General features: G+C 46.3%; 1 protein-coding gene and 1 non-coding gene across 3 annotated transcripts; one reads left to right on the forward strand and one right to left on the reverse strand.

Annotated features, from left to right (window-relative positions):
* Nucleotides 1-832: 832 nt before the first annotated feature.
* LOC131289243 (protein TIS11-like) lies at nt 833-22,386 on the forward strand. 2 transcript variants are annotated; one of them, XM_058318458.1, is made up of 4 exons: nt 833-1,379; nt 18,545-19,236; nt 20,227-20,599; nt 20,681-22,386. In XM_058318458.1, the coding sequence occupies exons 1-4, from the start codon at nt 1,320-1,322 to the stop codon at nt 21,134-21,136; spliced, it is 1,581 nt and encodes a 526-aa protein (XP_058174441.1). In that variant the 5' UTR covers nt 833-1,319; the 3' UTR covers nt 21,137-22,386. The 2 variants fall into 2 exon arrangements, with proteins under 2 accessions (XP_058174441.1, XP_058174440.1); XM_058318457.1 differs by having other exon boundaries at nt 20,227-22,386.
* A 4,338-nt stretch (nt 22,387-26,724) lies between these two features.
* On the reverse strand, nt 26,725-26,798 carry Trnat-agu (transfer RNA threonine (anticodon AGU)). The gene has a single exon. It is a non-coding gene; the product is annotated as a tRNA-Thr (tRNA).
* Between the last annotated feature and the right edge of the window lie 376 nt (nt 26,799-27,174).

A 27,174-nucleotide genomic window follows, 5' to 3' on the forward strand; every position in this document is an offset into this window, starting at 1 on the left:
TAGAAGGTGATGGAGCAAAAAAAGTTAATCCATTTTTTCCCCATTTTACCTTATCTTTTTACAGGCAGAGTGACACATCGGAATTGGACAAACACCCTTCCAACGCTGCAGCCTGATTACAGTTTTGCTCCGGCACAGTTAGCTCTCTCTCTGTATCACTGTTTGCTACCGTAACGTAAAAATCCAAACCAGTCAAAAAGAACACAAATTCAAAATTACAAAAAGACAGCAAAAGAAAAACTATTCTCGCTTGCCGGCTGCTTTTTAGTGCTAATCATTCGCCAACCGAACAGGATAGCAACAGGAGGAGGAATAGTACGAATTCCGATACGCGCGCCTACTACTACGCGGGAAAGCCGGAACACAACACACAACCGTGAACGCACTGGTACGAGCATGTCGAGAGAACGGCAAAATAACAGGAATATATAAGAGCAGTTCGCGTCCGAATCTCGCGGTTTTTGAAAAGTTAACGTGAAAACAGTGACACACAATATTGTTGTCAACGAAAGCAGCCTGGCTGAAGAAGGAAGCTGTTGTCACAAAAATTCTCGGGGTGTTAAGTGAAAATCATTATTTGCGCCAGCAAAAAAGTAGTGCATTTTCCAGGGCCAGAAAGAAGCCAGCGCGATCGTTGCGTAGGTTTTTCGTAGTGTGTGCTTGCAGAAGCTGGAGATCTTTGTGCCGCCACAAGGCAGCCGTACGCCAATAGTAGTAGCAGTAGCAGTTGGTAGGCAAAATATAAGTGTGCCACACGACGTACGCACCCGAGCAGCAGCGGCCTCACCGATCAGCGCACCATTATTCTTTCCGTAATACCAGTAGTGGTCGAAAAAGTTACTCGAAAAGTGCTTATTTTAACCAATGCGAGTGCGCGCATCCTTTGCATCTCTCGTGTATTTAGTGCTTTGGCGTGTATCGAATAGGAGTGAACGACGCGCACACGTTGTGTCGGAGTGAAACATCCTTCGATTCGAAACCACGAAGGTGCAAAAGTGTTGAAGAAGCAAGAAGAGAAAAATCAACCTCACAACAAAAAGAAGCGCTCCTCGGTGGTGTCGATTCTAGCGTCGAATAAAAAACCAACGCGCACGTGTGGAGGTATCTTTTTCTCCAGTCCCTTGGTTTGTTACCTAGTCGAATGTGTGCAAATTTGGCGTCAAAGTGTGTACAGCAACTAAAGGGTAACGATTGCTAGATCATCGTAAATTCGGAACACTCTGGGCACAACGACACGCATAAAGGCAGGCTAGGGAACAGATCATCAAGTCCGCCAGAGTCCGGACCACAACGAGAGCAGAGTGCGTAACCACAGCAACATGTCTACTGCGATAATGCACAGCACGGCACTCTACGACTTTGGAGAGTATCCGCGAAAGGTAAGTTTGAAAAATCTCACCCGTTGTTTAAAAAGGTTTTACAAATGGCGGTAAAAAAGTGGTTCGATAGCAGTGTCCTCCAAATTGATCATTTTTAGTCCTTCGTTTTATCTCATTTTTCCTCAGTCATGAAACTTCCTGTACAGATTGGTTTGAAATTTCTCCAGGAAATGTTAGTGTCGTCCTGTTGGTAGTTGCCTCTGCAAAACGTTATTGCACACACTCCTACGAGGTCATCACCATCGATGCACTAAGAGAAACTGTCATTTGCATATGGTTTATTGTGGCTCGCGTGGACTGCTGGACGACAGGAGAATTTCCTTGTCGTGGGGTTGCCAGTTTTTATTTTGTTTTTCACTTCAACGTTACCGTTTCGCTTGTAAAACCGCGAAATCCTGCTGCACACCCACCCTTCCTTGTTGGGTTCCCTTGCTTGCTTCCCGCGGGGAACGAACCAATCGGAATAGCAGCCTGGCGTAGCAAATAAGTCATAACTTTCACTGTTCCTGTTGCTGCAACGGCGAAGGCCCCCCATATACACACACACACACACACCCTGGTTGGCTTCTCCAAGCCGGTTGTGAGGGAGGACTGGAGAAAGGGCGAGGTTGACAACCATGACGATCGTTGGTGGCGTGAGTTTTGGATCGCAAGGGATTTCTCTCGCAAACAGCACCAGCGGTTCGATCGGCTGTGCCGTGGGAGGAGATAAAACAGGATCAGCCGAGTAAACGCAAATTAAACCAACAATCCCTGGAGCGAACCGACATCGTTGTTGATGGGACGTTGTGGTGATCACCTCTTCGTTCTCGAGGTTCATCCAAAGTAGTTGCAGTGTAATCGACGCCACAAATCTGACGGACTGTTTGCAACTTGGTTGAAGAGTTCCATGCATTTGTGCTTGCCTATGCTGCTGGTAGATGCATGAGTTTATTTTTTTCCGCCAAATGATCGTGGCTCGCTGAGGCATCAACATATAAACCATCACGGTGTTGTAGTTTATTTTTCGCTGAAAATAATGCTTACGTCATCATCTCTTTCTATCTCTGATTTTAGCCTTTTAACTTTCTGAAGGATGCCACAGTTGCATATAATTCTGAAATATTCCAACAGATAGTACATTTACCAGTACAGAGGCTATTCAGTAAACATCTTCCCATAAAAATCAAATATTCGAAACTATTCTTGCATGAGAGCACTTGGTGGAATTTCAAACCCTGTCTTATTAAAGCACTGCACGTTGTCATTCTGGATGACAGTATTACGCCTCTAAACAAGTGACTATGGTGGTAGCAGCAGCGCACTTGTTCAAACTCTGTCACCCTTCTTAACACAACGTGCTTTGACCCAGAGCTAAACAGCTGTAAATGGTTTCAACAGCGCCACACACAGAGTAGCAGAGGAAGAAGTTCTGTCGTTGGCGACGCGCGGTCATGATGATGATGTTCCATTTACGAATTCAAAGTATCGCCTGTATTATTGAGACCGCTGTTGGATTTTTATGTAGTGTGTTGTTCATCCACAATGCTACTCTTTTGGCCCGCGTTGTGTGTACATGCGTGCTTTATGCCATGCTGGATGGATAGTGGTTTGGTTTGACGCAATAATAACCACACCGACTTCTGGACTGAGGAAAAGAGGTAGCCGGCAGTGTCGTATGCGCACGATGAGGGTTGGTGTATCTTGCCGTTGCGCTCGGAACACAAATTGGCTTCAATGAGAAGAAATTGAATACTCCAATTGAGGACCCCTGGTGAATCGTAACCAAGGGACGAAGGGAGAGAGCGAGCGGAGTGGTGGTCGCCCTCTGGAACCTGACTCTCCTTAGACCGACGACGACGACAATCTTCCCGCCCGACGAACTGCTGGACGGCCACCTCATCTCGTTGTTGTTTGTCAGAGAGAAGATAAAGTCCGTCGTACAAATCCGAGGAACAAGGAGTGACAGAAACGAAGACGCACCGAAAAACCAAGAGGCCAAAGTTCGGCGATATTTGTTGTCCCATACCCCGTGGTGCAAACAATCGTGGAAAGGGGAAGAGTCGCGTGCATGCTTTTGTATGAACTTCTGCGCCTATATATTCAATATTAATTGCTCTTGATTTGAAATCACCACAAATCATCGGCCAGCAACATCTCATATACATTCATCCAAGGAGAGAGAATTGAGACGAGATGGTGGAACTCCCCGGTGCTCGATCGAATGATGCTGCTAAAATTCTATTAGTTTGGCGCCATAACACTTCGCACGATCTTACAATGTGGAGTTCGCAACTGCGAGGAACTGTATTGAAGTTGAGCTTTTCGTTCAGAACTTTGTATTCGGACCCATTTAATGCCTTTTCTGTTGAATGGTGAAATCGGCGGTTCTATCAGTAGTTCCCGTACGTTTTCTCGGGGTCATGGTTCGCTCATTAGCATTGATTAGACATTTTTTCCATCTCCCCCCACCTGCCGATCGTTCTGCGTTCTTCTTTTCGCTCCTGTTTGTGCGTTCTTCATTTTGTGTTGTGTTCTTGAGTTTCAACGTCGCAAAAGCTGCCTAGTTCTATCCTGTATAAATAGAACAGAAGCGGCAGGTGACTCAGCCGACAAGTCTGTTTTTCTGCGAACCTCACCATCGCCACCAACACACATCGAGGAGAAGTGGACTCATGTTGTTTTATTTCGCGCTTTTTTTTTTTTGCTTCTTCTAAAACGAGGTTCCCCCTGGCTGATATTCCGCGCTTTTCCACGCATCGGTGGAGCGCACCTCATACGGCACCCTCTCCCGTAACTTGTTCGATGGGGGTACACCGAGTCCCCGTCCCTCTGCTGGTTTGGTTTCCATCGTTTCCAAACCCATATCATCATCCCTCTTCCAAAGTACGACGATGCGTGACTCGCTTTTCCGGGAGTGAAGCATCCCAGCTCCAACTAGGCTCTTGTGTGTTGGCAAGGTCGTCGTCACGCTTGCCCTGTTCTTCCCGTTCCCTCCTTCCCGGCCGATAACGTTGAACGGTCACGGCACGATGGGAAATGTTCAAACGACCACCCCACACGGAAATCATCACCCTGGTTGTTTTTTTTGCTGTCCCTCAAGAGTGCATAAGGGGGAAATTGTGCGCGATATGATGCGGGTGCCTCGCCTCTTCTATACTCGTATGTCACCGGAGTTCTAGGCTCGAAGTCGGCAAAAGAACATTTTTCCAGTGGTCCGAAAGGAAATAACTCCGAGCAACGTGTTGCATGCTGGTAGCATTTTAGAACTACGGCGGTGCTCCAGCCGCTCGCTATCTCTGCGCGGGACCTTGGACAATAATTTTCCCCTTTACCCACTCTAGGGAAACCCATTTTGTTTCCCATGGAATTCGTTAACGCCGGTTGCAGGGAAAAGCGTTTCCCAGCGACGTGTTCTGTTGTATGATACGAGCCTTAAGGGGATTGGCTTTTCCGGAAGCATGCGCCCTTCGGTTCGGTTTATCAATTGGGGGGAACGGTTCTGGTTCTGTCACAATGTCGTCATGTTGCAAGTCAAAGGGGCGGATCACATCATCGTTTGTTGATAAATGGGACCTGTTGATACACTTGCCTTCGTCAGTTCTCACAAGGGGGAAATGCAGCTCAAGTAAGCTTCTCGAACAAAACATACCAAACATGTTTGTTGGTGCAGATTTAGAGAAGCACCGTTTTGGTGTGTACCGTGCAGGCTAAAACCACCATGCCTTTCGTCGCTCCTTGTTCGTTTTAGTGTGCGTCCGAAAGTAGGCTAAATCGTTTCCGCAGACTTTTGCGTGTGTAGACCATTAGTGTGGACCACTGCAAACTTCTCCTTCATACCCAATCCGGAACAAACGATTGCTGGCCGCACCAACGCGCCGAGTCTTACCGAATCGGGCTGCGAGTTTGTGGATTGCGCAACAGAATCGTCAAGTTGAAAAGAAACAGAGAAAGTAGGGTGTGTTTGCTCATCGGAGGAAGAGGTGGTGGTGTTGTGTGTTCCCCACACACTGTTGTGAAGTGTGGTTAGCTAATAATTCCACTAGTTGCGTCGGGAAAAAACATCTTTGATTGCAGGGACACACATTCCGATGGACATTCACTGTGCGCGGGGAATCTCCCATCTGTCTATGAATCAAAACAACAACATTTTGGTGTTCCCCGGCGCGCACTGGCGTTAGGGACTATGCCTGGTAAATCCCTTTATGGATGTTTTAAAGCTTTTAAAGTGGTTTTCTGTTGCCTTCGAAACAATTTTTTCATTTATTCCTGGCTTGAAGAAGTTCTAAATTCAACCATGTTATCTTATTCGTTTTCAAATAAATGATCCCAGAGTGCACGGCGGTCGAAAAAAGGTAACGATGAAAAGTAAGAGTTCTCTTTCGCCGGTAGTGTTTGTGTGGTGTTTTTGTCTGCTTTGGAAACCAATTCCTTCTCCTATAGAGGAAAACCATGCACAAGAAAGGCGCAAAATCCAAAGGAACAACCTTCCGCCACCATTCAACTTCTTCCATCGGCGCTTGCGTCAATCATCTTCAAACGGCTTCCGGGAGCCAAAACAACAACACCACTACCACCACTATAGTCTCTGTGTGCTTTGCCGGTCAGGAGATCGCGCTAGAATAATTGCATAAATTAATCGTTCGTTTTCAATTTCGCTTGGCCACTCTCTTCTTCCCGGGCGTGGGTTTGTTCTTTTCCCCTTTCTTGGGTTTCATCCATTTTCATGATCTGGCGCGCTCGAACGTTCCTTTTCGCTCGGATGGTTGCGCCTTTTCTTTCCTTTCTTGAGAATACGCGAATACTACTTTTCCTTTACTTTTTTTTACGGTGGTTGATAAGTAAAAGTAACCTAAGCCGCTGTGTGTGGAAACTATTGACGTTCTTACACAGGAAGCACCGGACGCTCCCGGTCATGTTATCATCTTCAAGTTGTTGTGTGGCGCAAGAAACCGGCGTCCCGCGCTTTTTAATGGTGGTTGCGTGTGCTCCGGGGATCGTGCCCGAAGCTTGCATAAATAGCGAAGCATTCGGAGATATAAATTACATTTTTATATGATGGCGGAGCTGCTCTCCGTACGCACTCACGCATCAGTTTTGCGTTCGTTTACGTCACAGCCCGATGGGTTGGACGAACAAATGGAAAGGAACAGCAGAACTGTTTGATATTGCTTGCTCTCGTTGGGTCTCGTAGAGTGATTTTCCCGCATGTTGGTGGGTGTGGGTGAGGTGTCCGGGCGACGAAAATTTGCTGTTTTTGTCCTACTTTTTACTGAAGTTTAGTAGAGAAGCAAGATTGGTTCCACGCTTTGCCTTTTTCCCGCTCGAAGTTGCTTCAACTCCTTATTTCTTGCCTTGGCAATTCTTTCAATTTTACGATCGCCAGCTTTTATATGAATTGCTAATGTGTGCGCAACGAATCGTAGCATGCGGCGACCGGCGATGTGTAGTAGAATGTTTCGTTTCGTTGGTGTTTGTCAAAACATTCTTTCGCTTTTTAAACACTAAGTTGCTTCATGTTTTAATTAGCTTCTAACCAAGAGATTTTTATTTAGTTTTGGTTTAGTTTAAAATGCATTGCAGTCGGATCATGGTTTCGAGACTTTAAAACGCCTTCCAACTTGGCGTCAAAAGATGATTAATTACGTGCACAACAACGAGTTTCCTTTGTCCTGGTTCCGTTTGAAGTGGGTTTCTGTTTTCTCGCTGGTGGAAAACGCTGAAAAAAAAAAACCTTCGCCACCTTCTTCAATTCAACTTCATTTTCGTTCGGTGCAACATCATTTCAGATGAAAGCGCATCATTGTACTCTCCTGGGTAAGAGTGCAACTGCTATTGCAGCTTTTGCTTTGCGGCGGATCGAAAAAGCCTCGGTTTGAAGGCAAAGTGGGAAATCTTCATTTATTTATTCGCTACGCCAACTACGACTACTATCCCCCTTGCCTTCAGTGAGGGCTGTCTGGCGTCGAGTGGAAAAACTCATTTCGATCCCTCAAAGCGGGACGCGGCAGAGTAGGTTTTCGTAGTGATTGAAATGTAAAATTCAACCAACGCAAATTCAAGTCCCGAGGTTCAGATGCGATCGTACCGCGCAAGTTACTCGCAGGGGATGAATTCGAGCCGGTGAAGTTGTTTTTATTTATGCTATTTTTTTTACTGACCCTCCTCATCCATCCCCCGTGAGAAGGGGGGGGGGGGGTGCACAAAAACCACCCAACGGATTTAATGTGCGGAGTTATGCTAATATTTACTTTTCGCGCCACCATCACCCCGTTTTGGAGGGGTGGGGGTGGGTGTGAGTATTAATTTCCCCAGTAGTGTTTTCTTGATGGCGTGCTTGTGTATCTGACAGGGGGGTTGTTTCCGTCGTCTGTCTGTGTGTGTGTGTATGTAGAGATGGTACCACTTTAAAAAGTGGGTGTTCTCCTCCGACAATCTTCAGGTTGGGAGGATGATCGCAAAAAATGAATCATAAAGTAACACACAAAAAACCCCATACCCACACACACACACACCCCCCACGGCTCACCGGAGATAGGTTGTTCAATAACGTGTGCCTCTTGTGATCTAATACATCCCTCAGGCTCACTTTGCTTTTCCCTTCCTCTGTTCATTTCTTTTTCTTCCGCCAATTATACAACTTTCTTAGCGATCGAAAGCGAAATCTTGCGCATCACACACACATACACATACCACACGTCGACGAATATGATCAACTTCCCACTTCCATCGAGAAGGAAATGATGGTAGGGGAAAAAGTAAGAAAAAAGCGAATGTGTCGGGTGGAGGAGTTGTGGGGAGTTGATTATGGTTGCTATTGTTTGTTGGCTTCTAAGAGTAGTGAAGAGAGACGAGCAGCATAACCATCATCATCATCAAAGCATCGTATGATTGTCTTTTATTTCTGTTTTCTGTCCAAGCAGAGGTTGCGAGCGAAAGAAAGATACTTTTAATGTTTCTTTACGGCATCTACTCTGTTTGTGCGTTTGGGAGTGTGTTGGAGATCCGCGAACAAGATACGAAGCGACTGGGAGGCCAGACAACCAATATCAACCCTTGGAAAAGATCGAAGGAAATCCATCCGCCATTTTTTGAGTGTTCGTCTGTCTGTGTGTGTGTGCCGGGGCTTCTGGTGTTCGCACTGAAACCGAGGACTACATATGACCACTGACTTGGTCGGTCAGACTCTGCAAAAACCCCTGCTTTGGTTGGGCGCGGACTCTTCATCGTCCGTCTCCTCCATAACGAGTTTTTCGAGCTCTGAAACCACCTTCCACCACCTCACCCAGGGCATGTGGTGTTGAGTCTGCCGGACCACGTCTCGAGACCACTCCACGAGGTTAGGTAATAGTGTGGTGCAGCGTTTTCTTTTTTTTCCCCCCCGATCGCCAAGATCACGAATGTCCTTCTCTATCTCCATTCGCATTCTCCGGCATTTGTAGTTTCGTGTTAATGGCTTGCACTAGTTTTTACAACTCGGAACATTATCAACTCCTCCCGACATCATATCCGTGTAGTTTCCATCTTTCCGCTCACTTGGTGCATTGCTTTCCCAATCTCGTATGATCTGGCGATTACTTAAGCTTTCGTGTCCTCCTTGAAATTTATTTTTAACACACCGCATGGTTTTGTTTGCCTTCTTCGAGCCACATCCACACAAACAAGTTGAGATCGTGCAACAAAAGTTCACGGTTTTATGTGTTTGGCGCGAAAAAAAAGGCGCGAAAGTCGTCCTCCCTCGTCGACAACCTTACGACACTTCGTGGGAGAGAGATAGAGAGGTCAGTTTGCGGATGTAAAGTTTTGGGGGCAAGACCACGGACCCCCCCGTACCCGTTTCTTCAAACCCCCTCCGATCCTGGCAAATTATGTGGAACCCCTCGGTTTGCGAAGGTGTGGGATGTGATTTTTTGTTCGGTTTTATTTTCAGACGCTTTTCCGGTTTGTTTTTACGTAATCTCTCTCTCTCTCTCTCCCTCTCTCCCTCTGGTCGTTCGATTTATTTCTCTTCCCGTAGCGTTGGGTTCAGGGGGTAGTTTCTCACTTTCTGTTTGCGTTTATCCCATTTTCGATGAGTTAAATCAATCACCATTTTACACCCCGTTTCTGTTGGCTTTACGATCGCCCAAGGGTGGGGAAAAATGTGTCGCTGAACGATCTTGGAGCGGAGTGAGGGTAGATTAATCTATTAGCAGATCCGGTTATGCTTTTTACCACCGCCACACCGGGTTTTGTCGTCGTCAATTAGAAGCGAAATGAGTGTTGCGAAATTATCTCATTAACGCGCATGGAAACTGCATCGCTTTGTGTCGGGTCTTGTGTGTGCGCTTGGGAGGAAAAGTTGGAACACGAGCGCGAGTCGACGAAAGGCAGCCAAAGTGGTACTTTATCGTGGGTGTATGATTCAATGCAGCCCTCACAATCTCTACCCACTCCAGAGAGAAAATGAAACCGGAAGTATGCTGCGGAAACCCTTTCGAGCACAGCGATATGCCATCACTTGCATGTGGTAGTTTCCTTCCTCCTAGTCCGCCCCAACCACAGGGCGGTTTGGCTAGAAAACGCTAACCATAATTGTCAACTGGTATTATTCAAGAATGACTTTTCTGTGCAAAAAGATCGTTGATTTTATTCAAGTACTGGAAAGCTCCTTTTCTGATCTCCATGCATACTCGCTTAGCTTACTTTTTCCCGACCAAAATCACTACTAATGCATTTTGTTGATAAGATTGCAAATTTGCCTTGCGTTTCTGCAGTGAACACTAAATTGAACAATTTTTTAAAGGAAGAAGCATCTACTTGAAGTCTAACTTGGAGAATCGAAGTTCGGAATCGGGATTCGAATACGAGACGTTCAAAAAAGCTGATCGTCAACGCTCTCTACCAGTTAGGCTACGGACGCCGATCGTCAAAATGACTGTATTGTGTAATATAAACCCCTCCGACACATTACCATTAAGGTGTCAATGGTCGAAACGACCGTTTCCAATCAATGGTAAGCGTTTATTCCTGACACGTTTGCCACATTACTTACTACTTTGTAATGAGACAATGCATCCTATAGACATCTTCCACGAGCGTACCTTATATGGGAGTAGGTTAGTCACTTCGCCTCGTGCTGCAAACTCTTTCTTTTCCAATAAAATATTGACACGCAAGTGCGTATTGGCAAGCAGCAACAGCAACTCCGTAACGGTCAACTCGCGTACTCAAAGCCGCGCGTACTCAAAGCCATCTTGGTGGCCGGATTTTAGTGTGCTTTTCTGCGGGGGTGTTGTGGTGGTGGTGGTGCGGGACCTTACAAAACTCCACTTGGCACCATCGGTCGCAGTTTGGGGAGGGAAGGGAGTACGAAAGCTGACCCTAAAGCGGACCGAGTTGGTTTGGCGAAACGCTCGGAAGAAGAAGCGAGCAACTGTGTGTGAGGAGTAGCCGTGACCGCCTCAGTTATTGCCTCAGTTTGCCTCAGAAAACTTCGATGCGTGAATGACAACATGTGCCTTTTCACGCAAGAGCTGGGGTGGCGTAATATCAACTCACACCTTCTTCAACACGACGTGGAGAGGAGCAAGTGGTGGGCAGGTTTTTTGTTGGACGATTCAATTTACAGATGGAAAATCGAGGTGACGATCATATCGAAGAGTGGAATTCCCAGACCGATCTGGCGTTTTGATTCCACCCTACTAAAATCCGACCGAAGGTGAGGATACGCCAAACTAAGCGGATGTGGTACTTGAGTAGGGGATGGCGGACGACCTGCTGGCTGGCGCGCATTTGCTCGCAATCGCTTAATACACACTCTGCCTGCTGCCAAACAGGCTTTTTATACGATCGTGGGTTCGTAGTAGCACACCCAAAATAATTACACGCAGTCACGCAACGGCACGGTAAACCCATTCGTTACCGGTTGCGGCAGTGATTCCCGCCAGATATAGGAGTCTCCGGTCGCGCGCCCCTCACACAACACCACCTCGTCGGCCGCTCGTGGATGTTGTCTATGGTAGTGTAATCCACTGAAGGCGTGTGTTGTTTCGTCGCGCTCGCAAACTGCTGCTCTGCGGTACAATTAATTGCAAGTTCCCGCTTCCCCACGACCCGCTGACTCACGCGGATCTCCGGCTCCACTCGGTTGCGCCTCAGTACTAAGTTAAGACTTCCACGGCACGGCCGCCCGGGCCATTGTTGTCGTCTGTCCGCATGTCTGGCTGATTTTCGCGCTCCATGCGCAGCTGGAAGCTTACCCCCCCTCGCTCCTCCTCCTGTCTTTCTGCGGAGGAATGAAAACGAAATTAAAATCGAGTGGATGAAGCCCAGCTGAGCCCCGTCTTCTTGATCGTCGAAAGTGAAGTCATTACTTGACACGCGCTGTTATTTCATATGTCCGCAGAATTTAATAGCACCATCCGTTAAATGCTTTTCGGCGTTGGTGCAAGCATAAGACCGTGAGGTTGCATCTCTTGGCAATACGTGCCATCGTGTGTCCACCGTCATCCTACAAACCTATATATATACCTTTTTTTTGCTAGTCTCGTCCACCAGTCCCGCGCGGTTTCCTTTTGTATGCCTCGCCACCACCATGCTCATTCATTATTCAGCAGAGGCTTATATGATCGCGATTAGCTCAACAACTATGCGCGGTAACGTTTTCACCGGTGCGGTGTGGCCCAAATTACTTTAGGACTTACTTTGCCCCACAGCCGACGCAACAACAAGTCACCCAAACTGGGTTTTTACTGGTGATCGTGTTGTTTAACAGGCTTTTCTTGTCTAGCGGATCGGGTTTTGTCCATCATTTGGACTCACTCTAGCTCTAGTGCGCTTTGAGGTCGTCGGGTAGTAGGATCATCATCCACTCCAATATGTATATATTCGCGTCGATGGACTACACGGATGACCTTGAGAGGAGTTGAAGCCCGCATATCGCTAGCAGTTAGTGTCAAACGCCCCGAGCATACTGACATTGACCAAGTGCCAATCGCGAAGTGACGGTGGACCGCTCCTCCTCTCCCTCTTCCGATTAACGTTCGTTGCATACTTCTGGAGCTCATGAGTCGCGAGTTTATCACGAATGGCAGATGGGTATACGCTTCATTCGTCGCTATTACCAGAAGTCTAGCATTCCCAAATGCCATCAAGGGTTCAAGTGGTACGAGGTCATACGAGAGCTTTTTCTTTCTTTTACAAGACGTTCAGTCTTCGTCTCCACCGAAAAAACCGATATAGGGGTTCCCAAACAATTACACTTTGGATATACGAGTACTTGACCGAAGTAGGACTTCCGGGAGTTAGTGTTCTACACATTCAGTTATGTTTCGAGGTATATTCAATATTTAATTTGAATAATAATGTGTCAAAATCATGGAAAGGCTAGATCTGTAGGTTTTACGATATATTTTAGTCCCGAACGATATTGAAGCGGCTATAGACGTCCCCTCGTAAGTGAATAAACTTTCTTCTTTCGGGATCAATCATTTTGTTTCTTTTTGCATGTGTGTGTGTGTGTTAGTCTCGAAAGTTTGGACTCCTGCTGGAGAAATCGGTTTGTAATCGTGGTGGCGTTTTGTGACTACCTTCATCCCCGGCTTGTTGCACGCTTATTTATTGACGACACAAGGAAGAGCGCGCCCGAGGTGGTCGGGTGGTGCATTCCACCACCTACAACTGGTGCAACACGTCGCCTTCGTAAAAAAAAAACTGGTGCAAAACGTGGCCATGCTGTGTGTATGTGGATCCGTGGAAGAGATTGCGGCTGCGTCAAAAGTGAACGTAGTGAAAAATCGAACTCTCCGGCGCGAGATCGGGGTGACTTCCTTGCAGTCCAAGCCAAAAGCCGCCCCGCCGCCAATGCCACCGACCTGTTGTCGGCAGGAAACGGGGGAGGATGTCACGACGTTGTTACGGTTTTACTTTTTCACTTTCGATTTCACCGCCCTCTCTCTCTCTGTGCGCCCTCAGAGATGGTAGACCTCATTTTCTCCGGTTCTTTCCATGCAATCTGTGGCGGTCTGATGAGGCTCTGGCCGGTGGTGGTGGTGGTGGTGGTGCTTGTTCGCTCGGGAGCAATGTCGCGGAACGAACTGCATGTGACGTGCTGCGCTCGTTTGTGAACCTGACGGGTGTTCGCCGGCTGGATTACCTTCCAGGTTTACTCCACGATCGACGATCCAGCCAATGGCTGAGGGGAAAGAGTCACAAGTAGAGCGTCCGATGGCTACAACACCCTGGTCTCGGAGGAAATTGTAGTGTCAGTTTTCTCGCTATCCACGATCAAGGTTCGCGACTCACAAAACACGCGGCCTGTCGTGCATTGGACGCCGCCTGAGGCAAAACTGACCACTTGACCAAGACACCCAGAGCCCCTCTCGGGAGGAAGGGCTTGGTTTAGTGGTGGTGTGTTTGTGGTAGTAATTGCTGGTCATGCGAATTATCGACCTTCTCCTCCCTGGAGGGCTCTCTTCTACGCAGAGCTTCGATATAGCTCATTAGGGCGGGACGACGAGTACTCTCGTCGTTGAATCTCTTTGCGCTTCCTAGTTGGCCGAGGTTTGCTAGGAGTTTTTCTTTCTTCTGACCATTAGACAGTATTCCGCAAGCGGTTAGCACCGTCCGGCGTAGTCTAAACGAAATGGAAAGGTGCGGTACAATTATTAGCATGTTGTTGGGCCCTTTGCCTGCCAAGATTTTCAAGGGAGAGATTGCTGTCTATTGCCTCGAGGTTATTATACTTGTGTAGCTCCAATCGAACTAGCTTTGATCGATTCGTCTGGTTTCCTCTGGGGTGCAGTTTCCCGCATAAGTGTTGTTTTAAAGAGAGGGGGAAGTTCGTTGTTGCCTTGTGGCTCTCTTCTATATCTCGTTGTATGTAGAGCCTTTCCGCCAGCCCTTGAAACCCTCACCCCACCCAGTTCGTTCATTCGAAAGCTATCAAGTTTGATTACAGCCGAAGCCAAGGGGGTACCTTCAGTTTATGACCGCATTACCTTGCCTTAAGAAATTCGTTTGTTTGAGTAAACCAAGCTTGGGTGCACTTGCTCCGACAGCCGACTTAGGACAACAGAGCGCACAAGAGAAGAGTTGATTTAGTATTTAGTACAAAGACTGACGCTCGATTAATTATTTGCCCGGTTGCTAAGGCAGATATACTCGCCTAGTTCTGAACTTCAAGTTCGTTTGGTGATCTATCATAATTAGATTTACCGTGAGTTTCGGAACGCACCAACTCCATGGTCCAACTTTTGCTGCTGGCGTTGCACGGAACGAAGCGGAAATCCACAAACACGTTCACTTTCGAAACGGAAGCTTAACGCTTTACGCTTTTGTGAACCGGTAAACTACTACACCACCACCGCTACCACCGCTGTTTGCTCGATAACGCCATCATCCATCCGCACGTTGGCGCGCAGATCGTGGCCATACGGCGTCGACGCTCTGAACTCCGAACTCTTTTTCCTCCCGCACGGAACCGAAACTCCCACCCTTTTTGTGTGGGTTGCTTTCCGTAGCTTCTCACTCACTGGAACTAATAAAAAATATCCTTTAAAACAACCACTTTTTGCTTTACCCCAGAGCTCTCGTGGTGGTTGTGGAGTTGTTGCTGCTGGAAACCGGTTTTCGAAAAACGGTGTATTTTTTTGGTTTGCTTTGTGTGTCTCTGCATATTTACGGAAGGGCCAAGACGGCAGCAGCGACTCTACTACAACCACTGGCTCGGTTCAACTCCGGTTGTCGCTAGAGCAACGATGCCGGGCCCGAATTGTGCTTTGAAGCAGTAACTAACGACGTCGCGATATTTTATACCTACAGGTGACCTCCAAAAAGGCTTGGCTGTGCTGTAAATCAATCAACGGCAACCATTCCGTCGTTGTATCGCGGACCTGTCAGACACCTCGCACCGAGGAAGTCTAGTCTAGTCTGGTCTGCAAGCAATAACGAGGTGTGGTGTTTGATGTTGTAGCACTAATTGTTGCAGGAGTTATAGTCTCCTCAAGGGGTATTTGGCAGTCTTATGCGGATATACTTGATAGCCAAATCATCTAATTTGATGAGGACTAGAGCTTAAGAATATCTGCTACAGTTCGGGATTAGGAGTCAACAAGAGTTGGATTTTGGTCGCACAGCTTAAACTTTGGTACTTCTGCTACGAATCTCTCAGATGTAGGTGTAAAGAAGGTGGGGTTTCGGTGTGTTTATGGTTGTTTTGCAACCACTTTTTAATTATGTTCCGACCTGCTGACAACAACAGTTCTATAAGAGCGCTGCACGAAAAGAAAAACAATTAAAACGTTACCTCGTGCTGGAACTCGTTTCTCAGCCAGTCGTGGACCGGGCCGGAACACAGTACAAACAGCACGACTATTGTGACTTGTGTGGGAAAGCGGAAGTCGACCGCAAAACAATGTCTCCCAAGACGTAGTGACTGCGGTGCGCGCCATATTGTGTGAAGTCCGATGACATTTTGCGAGGTTTTGTGTCGGCATTGCGAAACTGTCGGTGTTATCTGCCCAGTTGGGTTAAGCAAAGGCGCCAAAAAACCTGGCTAGAAGTAGGGGTTGTTGTTGAAACGTTCGGATATGGAGCTCTGGCAAGTTACCGTCTACCGGTAGTTCCGCCTTTAAATTGTAGGGGGACCCGCGCTGGTAACACACTGCTATTGTTTGAGGGCCGAACAAAATGCCAGGAGTCGCACGTGAAAATCTCCCATTGAGTAGTACCTCCGTGCTATGATTACTTTTATTTTCGACTGGCTGATGAGAGGGGTCTCCGGTGTTATTTCTTTTTTTTTTTTTGGGAATTTGCTCGATGGTTCCGCTTCCCGAGCCCAAGTTCCGCAATTGGTGTTTTTCTTTCTTTGTGTAACCACTTCTGTTTGCGTAACTTCAGCATTTCGGATGTCACTCCCGCCATTGTGGCTTGCCTTCTTAAGTGATCTTTTCGTGCAGAGGTGTATTTCTCATCTCGGCTCTCGGATCGCTCAACAACGGTGCCTTCAAGTGTTCGTAGCGTCGGTGTTGAAATGTTAATCGCACTCTCATCCGCAGACACGAGGTCGTCGTGGATGGAGTTCAGCATAACGCGCTTCCTGACTTTGGTTTATTTTTTTTCGTCGGAATAATCTTTCTTTCACTTTCGCTTGCGGATTGAAATTTCTTTCTTCTCGCGAACCCGCGCACTCTCTTCGGACCGCGAACTCCTCCATTGTGACCGTTGGTTGTCTTCTTTCACCATCTTCGCCTCCCCACAACCATTTCCCATCTCTTTGACTCCGGGGGAGAGGTTGCATAATATCTTCCGAGGAGTTGCTGCTGCTCCATGCCGATGTCTTTACCACCAACTCCCCAACGTCTGCTTCTTCGTGCGTGTGTTTGCGGGGAGAGCTTTGGTCTACTGTGCGTGCGCGTTCGTTCGTATGTGCTGGCTGACGGTTACCTCAGAGCTTTACGATTCCGGTTTTCCCCGTCACACCGTCATCGCGCGTTCGTCGTCAAACAACCGCAGGTTGTTGGTTGGCGGGACGTCGTTCGCTCCCAAAAACCGCCCCAAAAAACACTAATCTATTTTTCCTGCGTCGGCATAGGCTGCAGTTTTACGCCTTTGTTGTGGCCTTTCAAGCACTGGACATGGTTTTGCCGTAGATTCGTTTGATCTACCTCCGGGTAGACACCGTTCAAAATGAAAGGGATTTTTGGAGGGTGAAAAACACATCCCCCCACCTGTGTTTCCTTGCCTCCGTTGGCGGGAGATTCGTCCGCTCGTCTGTCTGTTGTCTGTCTGTCCGTCTGGTTTGTCTGTTTTTTTCTTCTTTTGGTCTGGCTTCTGTTTTGACCGTATCTGACCACATCATCGCAGAAATTGGGACACTTTCACTTCGGCCAACATACACTCCATCTCCTCCCCCCCTCTCCCCCCGCCAAATGCGGTTCCCTTCGCCATTTTCGGCGGGAGGGAAGGAATTATGACACAACCGAAAAACCGGCCATCACCGATCGAAACGCACAATCTCAAGGTGCAGATGTAGAGGCGTGAGACAGAGAAAGAAACCCCCTCATGCATCCCTGTAGAGAAAAAGCCTCTCCTATGCTGCACGTGTGTTGTGTTGCGGTACACAAACTATGGGATTGCCGTCGGTGGGTCTGGGTCCTGTCCTCTGGTGGAATGTAAAAGGTGTGTGCACTTCGGGGTGGAAGTGGGAGGTTAGTAATCAACACCAGAAAGAAAACCAAACCCAAACATTCGCTGTCCAAACGACCTACCATTGGGGGGGGTGGTCTCGGAAGTCTCGGAAGGGCAGGTGCTCTGGGCATCATCTTCTCCTCCTCCTCCTCCTCCGGGGGGTGTTATTGCGTACGTACGTCCTTCGGCAAGGTTGTGAAAGTTGCATCTGTCGAAGTGTAATTACCGCGCGAAATAAGAGAAATGTTCACCTTCTCCTTTGGGGCTTCAAATGTGGCCCACGGCGAATCAGGCGATTATGTAACCTCCTCATATAGTAGTTGCTTCCATGCCACTGCGCGACGAAATGGTGATGTTGTGGCTGATCGATAATTGGTGTATCGTCCAGACAGGGAGACTACTAGCTCTTCACGGCGTGCTGTTATCTCTTAGAGGGCGTGAGGGAGTCTAGTTTTGATTTATAGATACCACGCGGACGCGACATTAGTGGTCCGAATTGCTTTCCACTGTCGACGATAGTAGTGTGTACGGTTCCATCACATGTGGGGTGCTGTTCTCCAGCACACAAACACACGTGGTGTACCAGAGGGTGGGTATCTTATCGTTCCACCACGGAACTCTGTGAAGGCGCGGGAGCGAACGGTTGACGAGTGATGATAACCATTTTCGCCATCAACATTCCGACAAGGTTTGCACAAATTGTGCGATTGCACGCCCGGAACACAACAGCGCCTTCGCCTGATAACAACAACGCCCGCCCGTCGGCAACACGGTGCTTGGGAACTGCTATTCTACAAAGGAGTGGAGTTGGAGTGTGCTTATCATCATCGCCTTTTTGTGTTGTCTCTGTTGAAGGGCCTGCGATAAGATAGTGTGATAAGAGTGGTGGGGCAGTCGACGACGCTAAATTCCATTTGCCTGAAAACAAACCACTTGAGTAATAGTTTTGGAAATTTTTTTTTGATAAACAATGCACACTCATTGAACGCTGGTCCTTAATTTCTCTCTTCTTCCAGAACCAAACGAACTCCTCCCGCAGCAACACGCAGCTGGTTGGCGGCGGTGGTGGTGGCGGTATTGGCAGTGGCAACAGCAACAACCAGCTCGCCGGCGCAACCGGCGCACCCTCGAACGGAAGCAACAGCCCACTGCTGCTGTCACAGGGCTTCAGCGTGGCGATGGGTGCTACCAGCAACGGCTTCACCGGCAGCAACGCCACCATGCTCAACCCAAGCACCCAGCAGACACTGAGCCATAGCCAGCAACAGCAGCTGCAGCATCAGACGTTCGGGTACCAGCTCCAGAAACAACCGGCTGCTTCGCACAAGCAGCAACAACCATCGCATGGGCTCGGTACGCACAACGCCCTGCACCGCAGCGTGTCGCAGCCGGCCGCCAAGCCCACCTACGCTAACATCATGGAGCTGCTGAAGCTCTCCGGCGTGCAGTCGGTGCTGAACTGCGACATGGGCAGCGCTGTGGCCACCGCTGCAGCCGCCAACAACAACGGCAACGCCAGCAGCAGCAACAGCAGCACCAGCAGCACCAGCAGCAGTAGCAGCAGCAGTGCCAGCTCCATCAACAGCAACAGCGGCAACAACGGTCACCATCACCACCACCACGCCAACAACACTTCCTCCTCCTCCGGCCACCGGAAGTTGGAACGAACGCAGTCCGAGCCACTGCCGCAGCAAGTTAACACCTCGAGGTAAGTATTTCAAGTTATAAAAATGTGAAAAGAAGTCCCTCCGTTTTTCACTTCCAGAAGTCGCTTGATCCGAAAGGTTCGAAAGATTCGCCAATGTTTTGTGATTCGAATGCCTAAAAATGAAATTCATGAGGCCTACTACGAATCGAATGCGTACTTGCATTTTGAAATATGTTTAAGAAATTGACATGGACTTTTCCCTCCCATGGTCAACAACATTGTTTTTTTGACACCCTTGGTGTTTATTTATGGTCTCCCAAGACTCTTAAGATTATAACATTTGAAACAAGAACAACGAAGAGAAGAGAACAATGGAAGCGATCATGCCTGTTAGTACCTAGAGGTCTCTTGCTTTGTAGTAATGTTTACATGCTAGAGTTGATCTCTCATTCAAAAATTCATGATTCTCAAAATTGAAGCAAGGATTTATTCATATTCATGAATCAGAAATCACTTATGCAACTCTAATACTTATCATTTCTTTGCGTTGTAGAGCTTACTTACGTTGTTATTACTATTCCTGTTTTTAAGACGTGTTGATGCCTTAGTTTAGGTATTTAAACATCTAACAAAACACTAGGACTGGTTGTTCGGCTATCGTCTAATATTGAAGATCCTCGTCGTTCTTAGGCCTTGTACCTGCTGTTGGGTATCTTCTGACTATCAGGATACCTTGCTCTATCGCTCTCAAGTAGGATACCTTGCTCTATCGTTGTTTTGGTTTCAATTCTTAAAATCTATCACTCTCATCATATTCGATCACAGAATTTGAATAAATGTGAAAGTCACTCCTAGTGTTGCGAATACAACTATGATCGCCTATCTTGATAATATACCATCCGTAAATATGTCAATAAGACACTCTGTACGGCAAATCCTACTTCGGAATGTCGTGCTATTGGCTAAAAGACTAGTTTAAATAAAATTTAAACGTAGCAAATGTTATTTGTTAAATTAACCATTGTTTTTTTTGGTTTTTCGCTATCGTAGATATAAAACCGAACTCTGCCGACCATATGAGGAGGCTGGCGAGTGCAAGTATGGCGACAAGTGCCAGTTTGCGCACGGCATGCAGGAGCTTCGCAACCTGCAGCGTCACCCGAAGTACAAGACCGAGCTGTGCCGCACGTTCCATAGCGTGGGCTTCTGCCCGTACGGGCCCCGCTGCCACTTTGTGCACAACGCCGAGGAGGCGCGCAACCACAACCGCAACGTGGCCGCCTACCACGCGCGCCTCGCGGCGGCAGCCGCCGTCGCCAACGGCTCGCAGTCGGCCAAGAATCATCATCATCAACAACAACAGCAGCAGCAGCAGCAGCAGCAGCAGCAGCAGCAACAACAACAACAACAGCAACTCCAGGAAGTTGCCTCCCAGTCCCAGCAGCAACAGCAGCAACAGCACGCCGGCGGGCTTGTTGGTGGCGTATCGGTGGCTCAGCTTCAGACGGTGGCTGCTCTCCTGCAGCAGCACCATCAACATCAGCAACAGCAGCAACAGTTGCACCAGCACAACACCCACCAGCAGCTCCAGCACCAGCTGCCCATGAGCCCGGCGCTCTCGATGTCCACCGGCTCGGACCGGGCGTCGCCGATCGGTTCGCTGTCGCTCAGCAGGACCACCTCGATGACCAGCTTCTTCCCGGAAGCGAGCAGCCCGACATTCCAGCAGGCTGCCGTACAGCACGCGTTCAACTTCCCCAGTAGCCCCCCGGCCAGCCCGATCGACGGGCTGTCGCCGATGGCCACTCCGCCTCCGTCGTCGCCCTCGCTGACCGCCATGAAGCTGGGAGGATCGATGGTTCTCGGCGGTGGAGGTGCGGTCTCGGGGCTCGAGGACCGACTGCCGGTGTTCAATCGGCTCAGTTCCGCCATGGATGCCTTCACTAACCTCGCATTGTAAGGAGGAGAAGAAGAAGCGTTGAAGAAAATGAGAAGACACACACGACAAACAGAAGTAGAACGAGAGAGGAGCCAGCCCTATACCAGGAACATCCCAGGTATGCGCTTTAGAACATCGTAATACAGCCACACCAACCCTTTGACGAGCTGCTGACTTGGGGGAAGCTGACCGCAGCTCTTTCCCCCATGTTTCCGGCGAGAAGTGTGTGCCCTAATGTGGGAGTGTATGTGTGTGCCTTGTGACTCTTCCCCTCCCCCCTCTCCTTCCCACCCAAGGAGGCGGGATGTCCGATATTTTCTTGATCTTATGTGAGCTTATCTGGGATAGCGTTTGTAAGTTTATATAATTATGCAACGGAACGGAACTGATATGCACCACCACTGTTAAACGAGGGGGGAAACGTGTTACGCACATGAGACAAAAAGCGCGCACACATATCAAGGGTCTCTTTTTTCCCGGTGCACGAAAATGAACTTGGTCGTGGAGTTATTATTTTTTGCGATATGTATATTTATATTTAAAAGAAACAGAGTAAAACGAAACTTCGAACGAGAGCACTGGCGTTGCGTTGCGGGAAAAAAGACGGTAATGGGATAGATAGATAGGAGATGATAACACTGAGAGCGAAATCAACGAAGAATGTGAGTTAAAAGGAGGGATAATATTTATTGATTCGATTGGTGTAGCACTATGATTTAGTAGTGATATGCATACAATTTTTTGTCTTATTCATTTTCTTATGTGATTTAAATGGTACGTTTTTTTCTTCGATAGTAATATTATATTTGATTTTTTTTATTAACAAACTATTACTGTAATTACTATAACCAGCCTGCGTTCCGCTTCGCCAAACAAGGTGCATTCGCGGATGAGGGTGTGACAAGGAAAACGAATGAAATATTACGCAAAGTGAGGTAGGTTTTCATAGGAGCTTGCGTGTGAATAAATCAGACACATAGGCCGCAAGAGCAAGTTCATAAATGAATTGATGAAAAAACCCGCAAGACCGAGAAGATCATGTTTTACGATGATAAAGATTGATTGCCAAATAGAACAGGATTAATTTACCGCCCCGAACCAAGTTTAGAAAACACATAACGCAACAAGCTATAGAGAGCGCAGGAAATGTCTCTAACTATGCTATACTACTATTGATGGAACAGCAACCACTACTACAACAACTACGATTAATATTATTATTATTATTATTATTATTGCGTGAAAACATATGTTATAGTCGCTACAACCCAGATTTATTTAATTATTATTTATTATATCAACGAGACACATAGTAATTGCCGATAAATGTGGTACTGCACCAATTTCAGTCGAAGAACGATACACGCCACCCCGTTCTGCTCTCACGCTAACCTTACACACAGTTTCGGTGTTCTGCGATTTTTTTTTCTCTGCTTCACTTGGCAACATAACTATTTGCGCTATTTTTTTTTCTATGCTACTATGGTTAATATCATTATTGTTTGATTTTTTCTCCTTTTATTTTTGCAAACGAGCACTTTATTTTCTCCTATTTATGACGTATATCGTAAAGGATTGCATGGTTCTGTTAATATTTCTTCCATTAAGTTATGAGTTTCAAATTTATCTTACTCTACAGTAAACAAGAAAATAATACTTCCAACTATGCTATTTCCCGAAAGGGGCAACCGTATTTATAATTGATTTCGTATATCGGTTTCTTTTGTGCTATACATTTAATATTATTGTGACAGAAACAGTACACACAACTGACTCGTGTGTATGTGTGTGTACCTTATCAGGTGATGATTACTATTGTAACAAGAGTTAGAGAAGCGGCAGTCTGGAGCGATGATGAGAGAACGAAGCCCCTTGGTTCTGGGATGTAGTGAAAACTAATCGAGCAGAGGAGATAGGTTTTGCCCCCTTTTTTAATTTATTTTATTTATTCTCAACATTCGAGTTGTTTTTTTACAACACTTGCGTGAAAAAAGACGCACTAGCCAGGGAAGTCCGAAATCCCCACTGATGCACCGTATGTAATATCCGCGATCACAGCCGCTCATTAGCCAGGTATAGAAGAGCACTCATTTGAAATACCGAGACACACACGCATATATAATGTAGAAGGCAGATAGAGCCAATTCCAATGGAGAGGAGGTAACGGAACTTAGCACGCTGAAAGGATTAGAATTCTATTGTTGGCAACGATTATGAAATGTGAAAACCTAGAAGATGGTCCTCCCCACCACCACCACACTAGCAACATACCACCATTATCGCTCGCTAGGTGATATAAATCTCTTCCCGCGACTCTATTACAGCCTTGCGACAAGAAATCGACGATAAGGGATAATATAATGCTGGAATATTTCATTTTATTTTTATTATTTCGCTGTAGAGATTATTTATGACTAGAAGATACGGTTCGGTGTGGGGCCCCTCTCTCACCACCGGTAAGCTGTGGGAAAAACATTTTCTATCGACCTTACATGTATAGATGGACGGTCGGATGTAATGATAAAACGGTGCGTTGGGTAGGGCGTTTAAGGCAGCAGCACAAAACATGCAACAAGTGATCACTAAGCTACGTATCTGTGTAGACATATTTAAAAAAAGGGCACGTATTTCTATTTCCGACAACGTGTGTAGTTAAAACAAAGCGAAAACAACCATCCCAACTATTTAGTTCTTCCAAAATGATGATGGGAGAGGAAATAAGGCCTTAGATTCAGGATTGGGAAGAATTATGTAACCCTTTCTGTGGCTGGCTTATGTGTTCGAAGAAGACAACGAGGAAACGGAAAAAGACGATTTACAATAACGTGTGTGTGTGCGTATGTGAGGGCAAGAGATAATGTAACAGAATGCGTGTGCGACAAGAGATGAAAATCAAAAAATGAATTTGTAGCTCTTCCTATATACGAGATAATGTATCCATATATATTTTTTTATAAACATAATTATTTCTGGAATAATCATTAATGTACTATCGTAATAATTATCGCAAATTTTCTGCTGCGCTATTTACTATTCAATGTACATTTGTAGTAATTTATATTTTGCCTGATAGGTGCCGTTTATTATTTTCGTTCTCGGACACACGCTCTTGCGGGAGAATTGCGGGGAGATTGCCGTTTGTGTTTTACGTAGAACTCTAATGCCTGTACATGCAATGTAATATTATATTTTTGGATTCACCAAGCGAGTGCCTTATGAAACAAAGTACACCAGCGCACTTCCGCCATTAGCACCACATTCATACGCAAATTCCGCATCAAAACCGCACGCCATTCCCCGGTCCATTACTCTGTGAATCCCTTACCATGGTCTTCTGGTCGATCGTACAACGCGCACCTTACAGATCTTGTCTTCCCGTTGTGGTGATTTCGTCCGAAATCCAACGCTACCAACCTCCGGTATGCAGAACAATTTGCGTACCGAGCCTGTGCTTCCAAAAGAAACGCGTTCGATCGGCCACAAGGCAGCATCGGAGATCTCTCTTTGACAGTCAAAAAGCCTCTTTTCCTTCAAACTTGTCCCTAATGTCCAGGTCCTGTAGAATCGCTCTTGTTGAAAACATTCAAATTGTGTTGGGTGGGTGTGTTTGCGTGTGCGTGCTCTATGGAGTGGAGGATGCGGGTGTGTAGGTTTTCTTTTCAATTGTTCCAATTGTGTAAAGTGTAGCGTTTTATGGTAAGAGGTCGGATGGAGCGTGTGTTAAATAAGTAAAATATGTACGAAATTAAGCCAACGATTGCACAAAAATGCAAACAAACAAACAAAAAAATATGAAAAACCCCAATCGTGATCATGAACGGTGAACTTTTGTATACACTGATGCGTGGAAGAGAGGAAAGAGCAATTCTATATATGATGTCAGCCGATAAGGAGCGAACTGTGTTTGAACATTAAAATGAAAACGTAGAAAAATAATACAAAACTTAAACAATGGTGTGTTTTTACTACCCTAATCGACAGGATGGAAACATTTGAGAAATAATCGTTGATGTTTGGAAAGAAATGCGAATTGTTTGAACGAAAGTGTTCGACGACAGTGTGCTTACATCTGTTGTTATATATGCAGATTAACTTCGGTTTCAGCGGATGTTATTGTTGTAAGTTATGTATTGGTTATTTGAATGATTTTCTTTACAGATTCGTTCATTTGTCATGTTATTCATTGGTAATCCAACCTGGCTCTATGAGATTAAATTTTAATGAAGTTAAACAATATTCATAAAATTCAACCCCGTTCTTAACACACACAATAAGTAAATCACAAAACACTTATTTGCTGTGTCTTTGAATGCGGAATGACACTAGTGAAGTGCAAAAAACGTACGCATGTTTTGTCGATGAGTTTGGTGGCATGGCTTTTGTCACAGAAATTAACATATTTCCGAAGCAAGCAGGTTTAATAAAAGATAATAAAAGCAACACGTTGATGAATGTGCAAAATAAAAATAATTCACACGAATGATGAAAAAATCATTGAGGCACAATATACAATAATAGACACGTTGTGATTGATTAGATGTCCACGAGCGGCCACAAAGAGCTGATGCGTGACAAAAAGAGCACAAAATACGACGTGTCTAAAATCAATCAGAGTAGGTATGTTTGGAAAAAGAGTAAAAAATTATAATTAAATATATTGCGAGAAGCATTTTGGTAAATATTTTTATTGCTGCCACCTTCGGTTGGGTTGGGTTCAATTTAGTTTGCATTGAGCTTCACTTCAATTGATCTCACTGCCACCCACCCCTGGGGATCGTGATTGAGATGACTTGTTTCCGTTTTTTCTTCTTTTCTGCTTTTCCATAGCCAATCTGCATTCAGTTTACTTTTTCATCTCCTGTTCAACCTCCGCCCCTCCCTCTCATCTCATTACATCAACCGGTGGGTTTTTGCTGAACACTTTCACAATCTTTACCTTCCCGCGCATTGAGGTTATCACCCAAAAGAGCACCCGAGTCTCGTTCAGCCGTTGTTGTCGCCGTTGGGATGGGAATCAAGCGCTCGCAAGAGATGGAGGAGAAGTGAATGGAGCTATCCTAGTTCCGGTTCGGATGTAAGTACCTTTCGATTAATTCAGCGATTCCTTCACCTTCGTGTGCGCCCTCATACCTCATTCCCAAGCCTAGGGGTCGGTGGTGGGTGTTTGTGTGTTTTTTCATCGTTTCCTTCCATTTTGAGCTGACTTTTGCTTGTCTACATCGAGGGCAAAGATTAATCGATTGAAGACTAGCATTCAAGTACGTAGATCGGAGTTTCGATAAATTACGGTAAGTAAAAAGAAACCATATATCCAGACGTATGGATCAAACATAACTACGCACGAAGAAAAGAGCCGTATGAACTGAGAAGGTATGACTAAGTCATAGCAGGCCACTTGAAAGTTGTAATTGTTGCTGAACTACTAGCTGTTATAAACGGCACTACGAAAATATAGAGGACCAGATCATAATAATAAAAATATTACAATATTATTTAATGCCGTTGTAACAAAAACAATGGTTTAGAAATGGATAAATTCTACTCTAAAAAGATAGTAATCATCGATGATGACCTGAGCTGAGAGAGAGGATTCTGTTAACTCAGGCCAGAGGCTCCGGCGAGATTCGAACTCACGATCTCCTGTTTACTAGACAGGCGCTTTAACCAACTAAGCCACGGCGCCAGGTGGTTACGGGATGTCGTGTGCACTTTAACACGTTGACTGCCAAGCTTATTTTGGTCGTGTTTACCTGCAGGCCAACTTTTTCTTCATACAATATCGCTGGCTATCATTTTTGATAGCCATGGTCTGCTGGGAAGTGCATAGGTGCTCGAAGCACACACACACAGCTCGGCAATTGATATTTTTCTGGTGTTTTGCCTTTAACACCTTATTGTTTATTTCTATTGGAGTAATTATTAAATATATAGCGCCTCAAGATTTCTCCAATAAACGGCTTACTTATTAGCAGCGCGACTGCATCCGTCTCATTCACCCAATAGACACGCAATGACATTTAGCGAAAGAGACAAAGCGATTCACATGTGATTCTATAAAC

The sequence above is a fragment of the Anopheles ziemanni genome, chromosome 3 (genome assembly GCF_943734765.1).
Source record: "Anopheles ziemanni chromosome 3, idAnoZiCoDA_A2_x.2, whole genome shotgun sequence".
Lineage (NCBI taxonomy): Eukaryota > Metazoa > Arthropoda > Insecta > Diptera > Culicidae > Anopheles > Anopheles ziemanni.

Excerpts from the sequence above, each read along its gene's own strand:
- LOC131289243 (XM_058318457.1), top strand. The coding sequence starts at position 1,320 with ATGTCTACTGCGATAATGCACAGCACGGCACTCTACGACTTTGGAGAG. Across the intron at positions 1,380-18,544 it reads TTGGAGAGTATCCGCGAAAG|AACCAAACGAACTCCTCCCG; the intron begins GTAAGTTTGAAA and ends CTCTTCTTCCAG. Across the intron at positions 19,237-20,226 it reads CAGCAAGTTAACACCTCGAG|ATATAAAACCGAACTCTGCC; the intron begins GTAAGTATTTCA and ends TCGCTATCGTAG.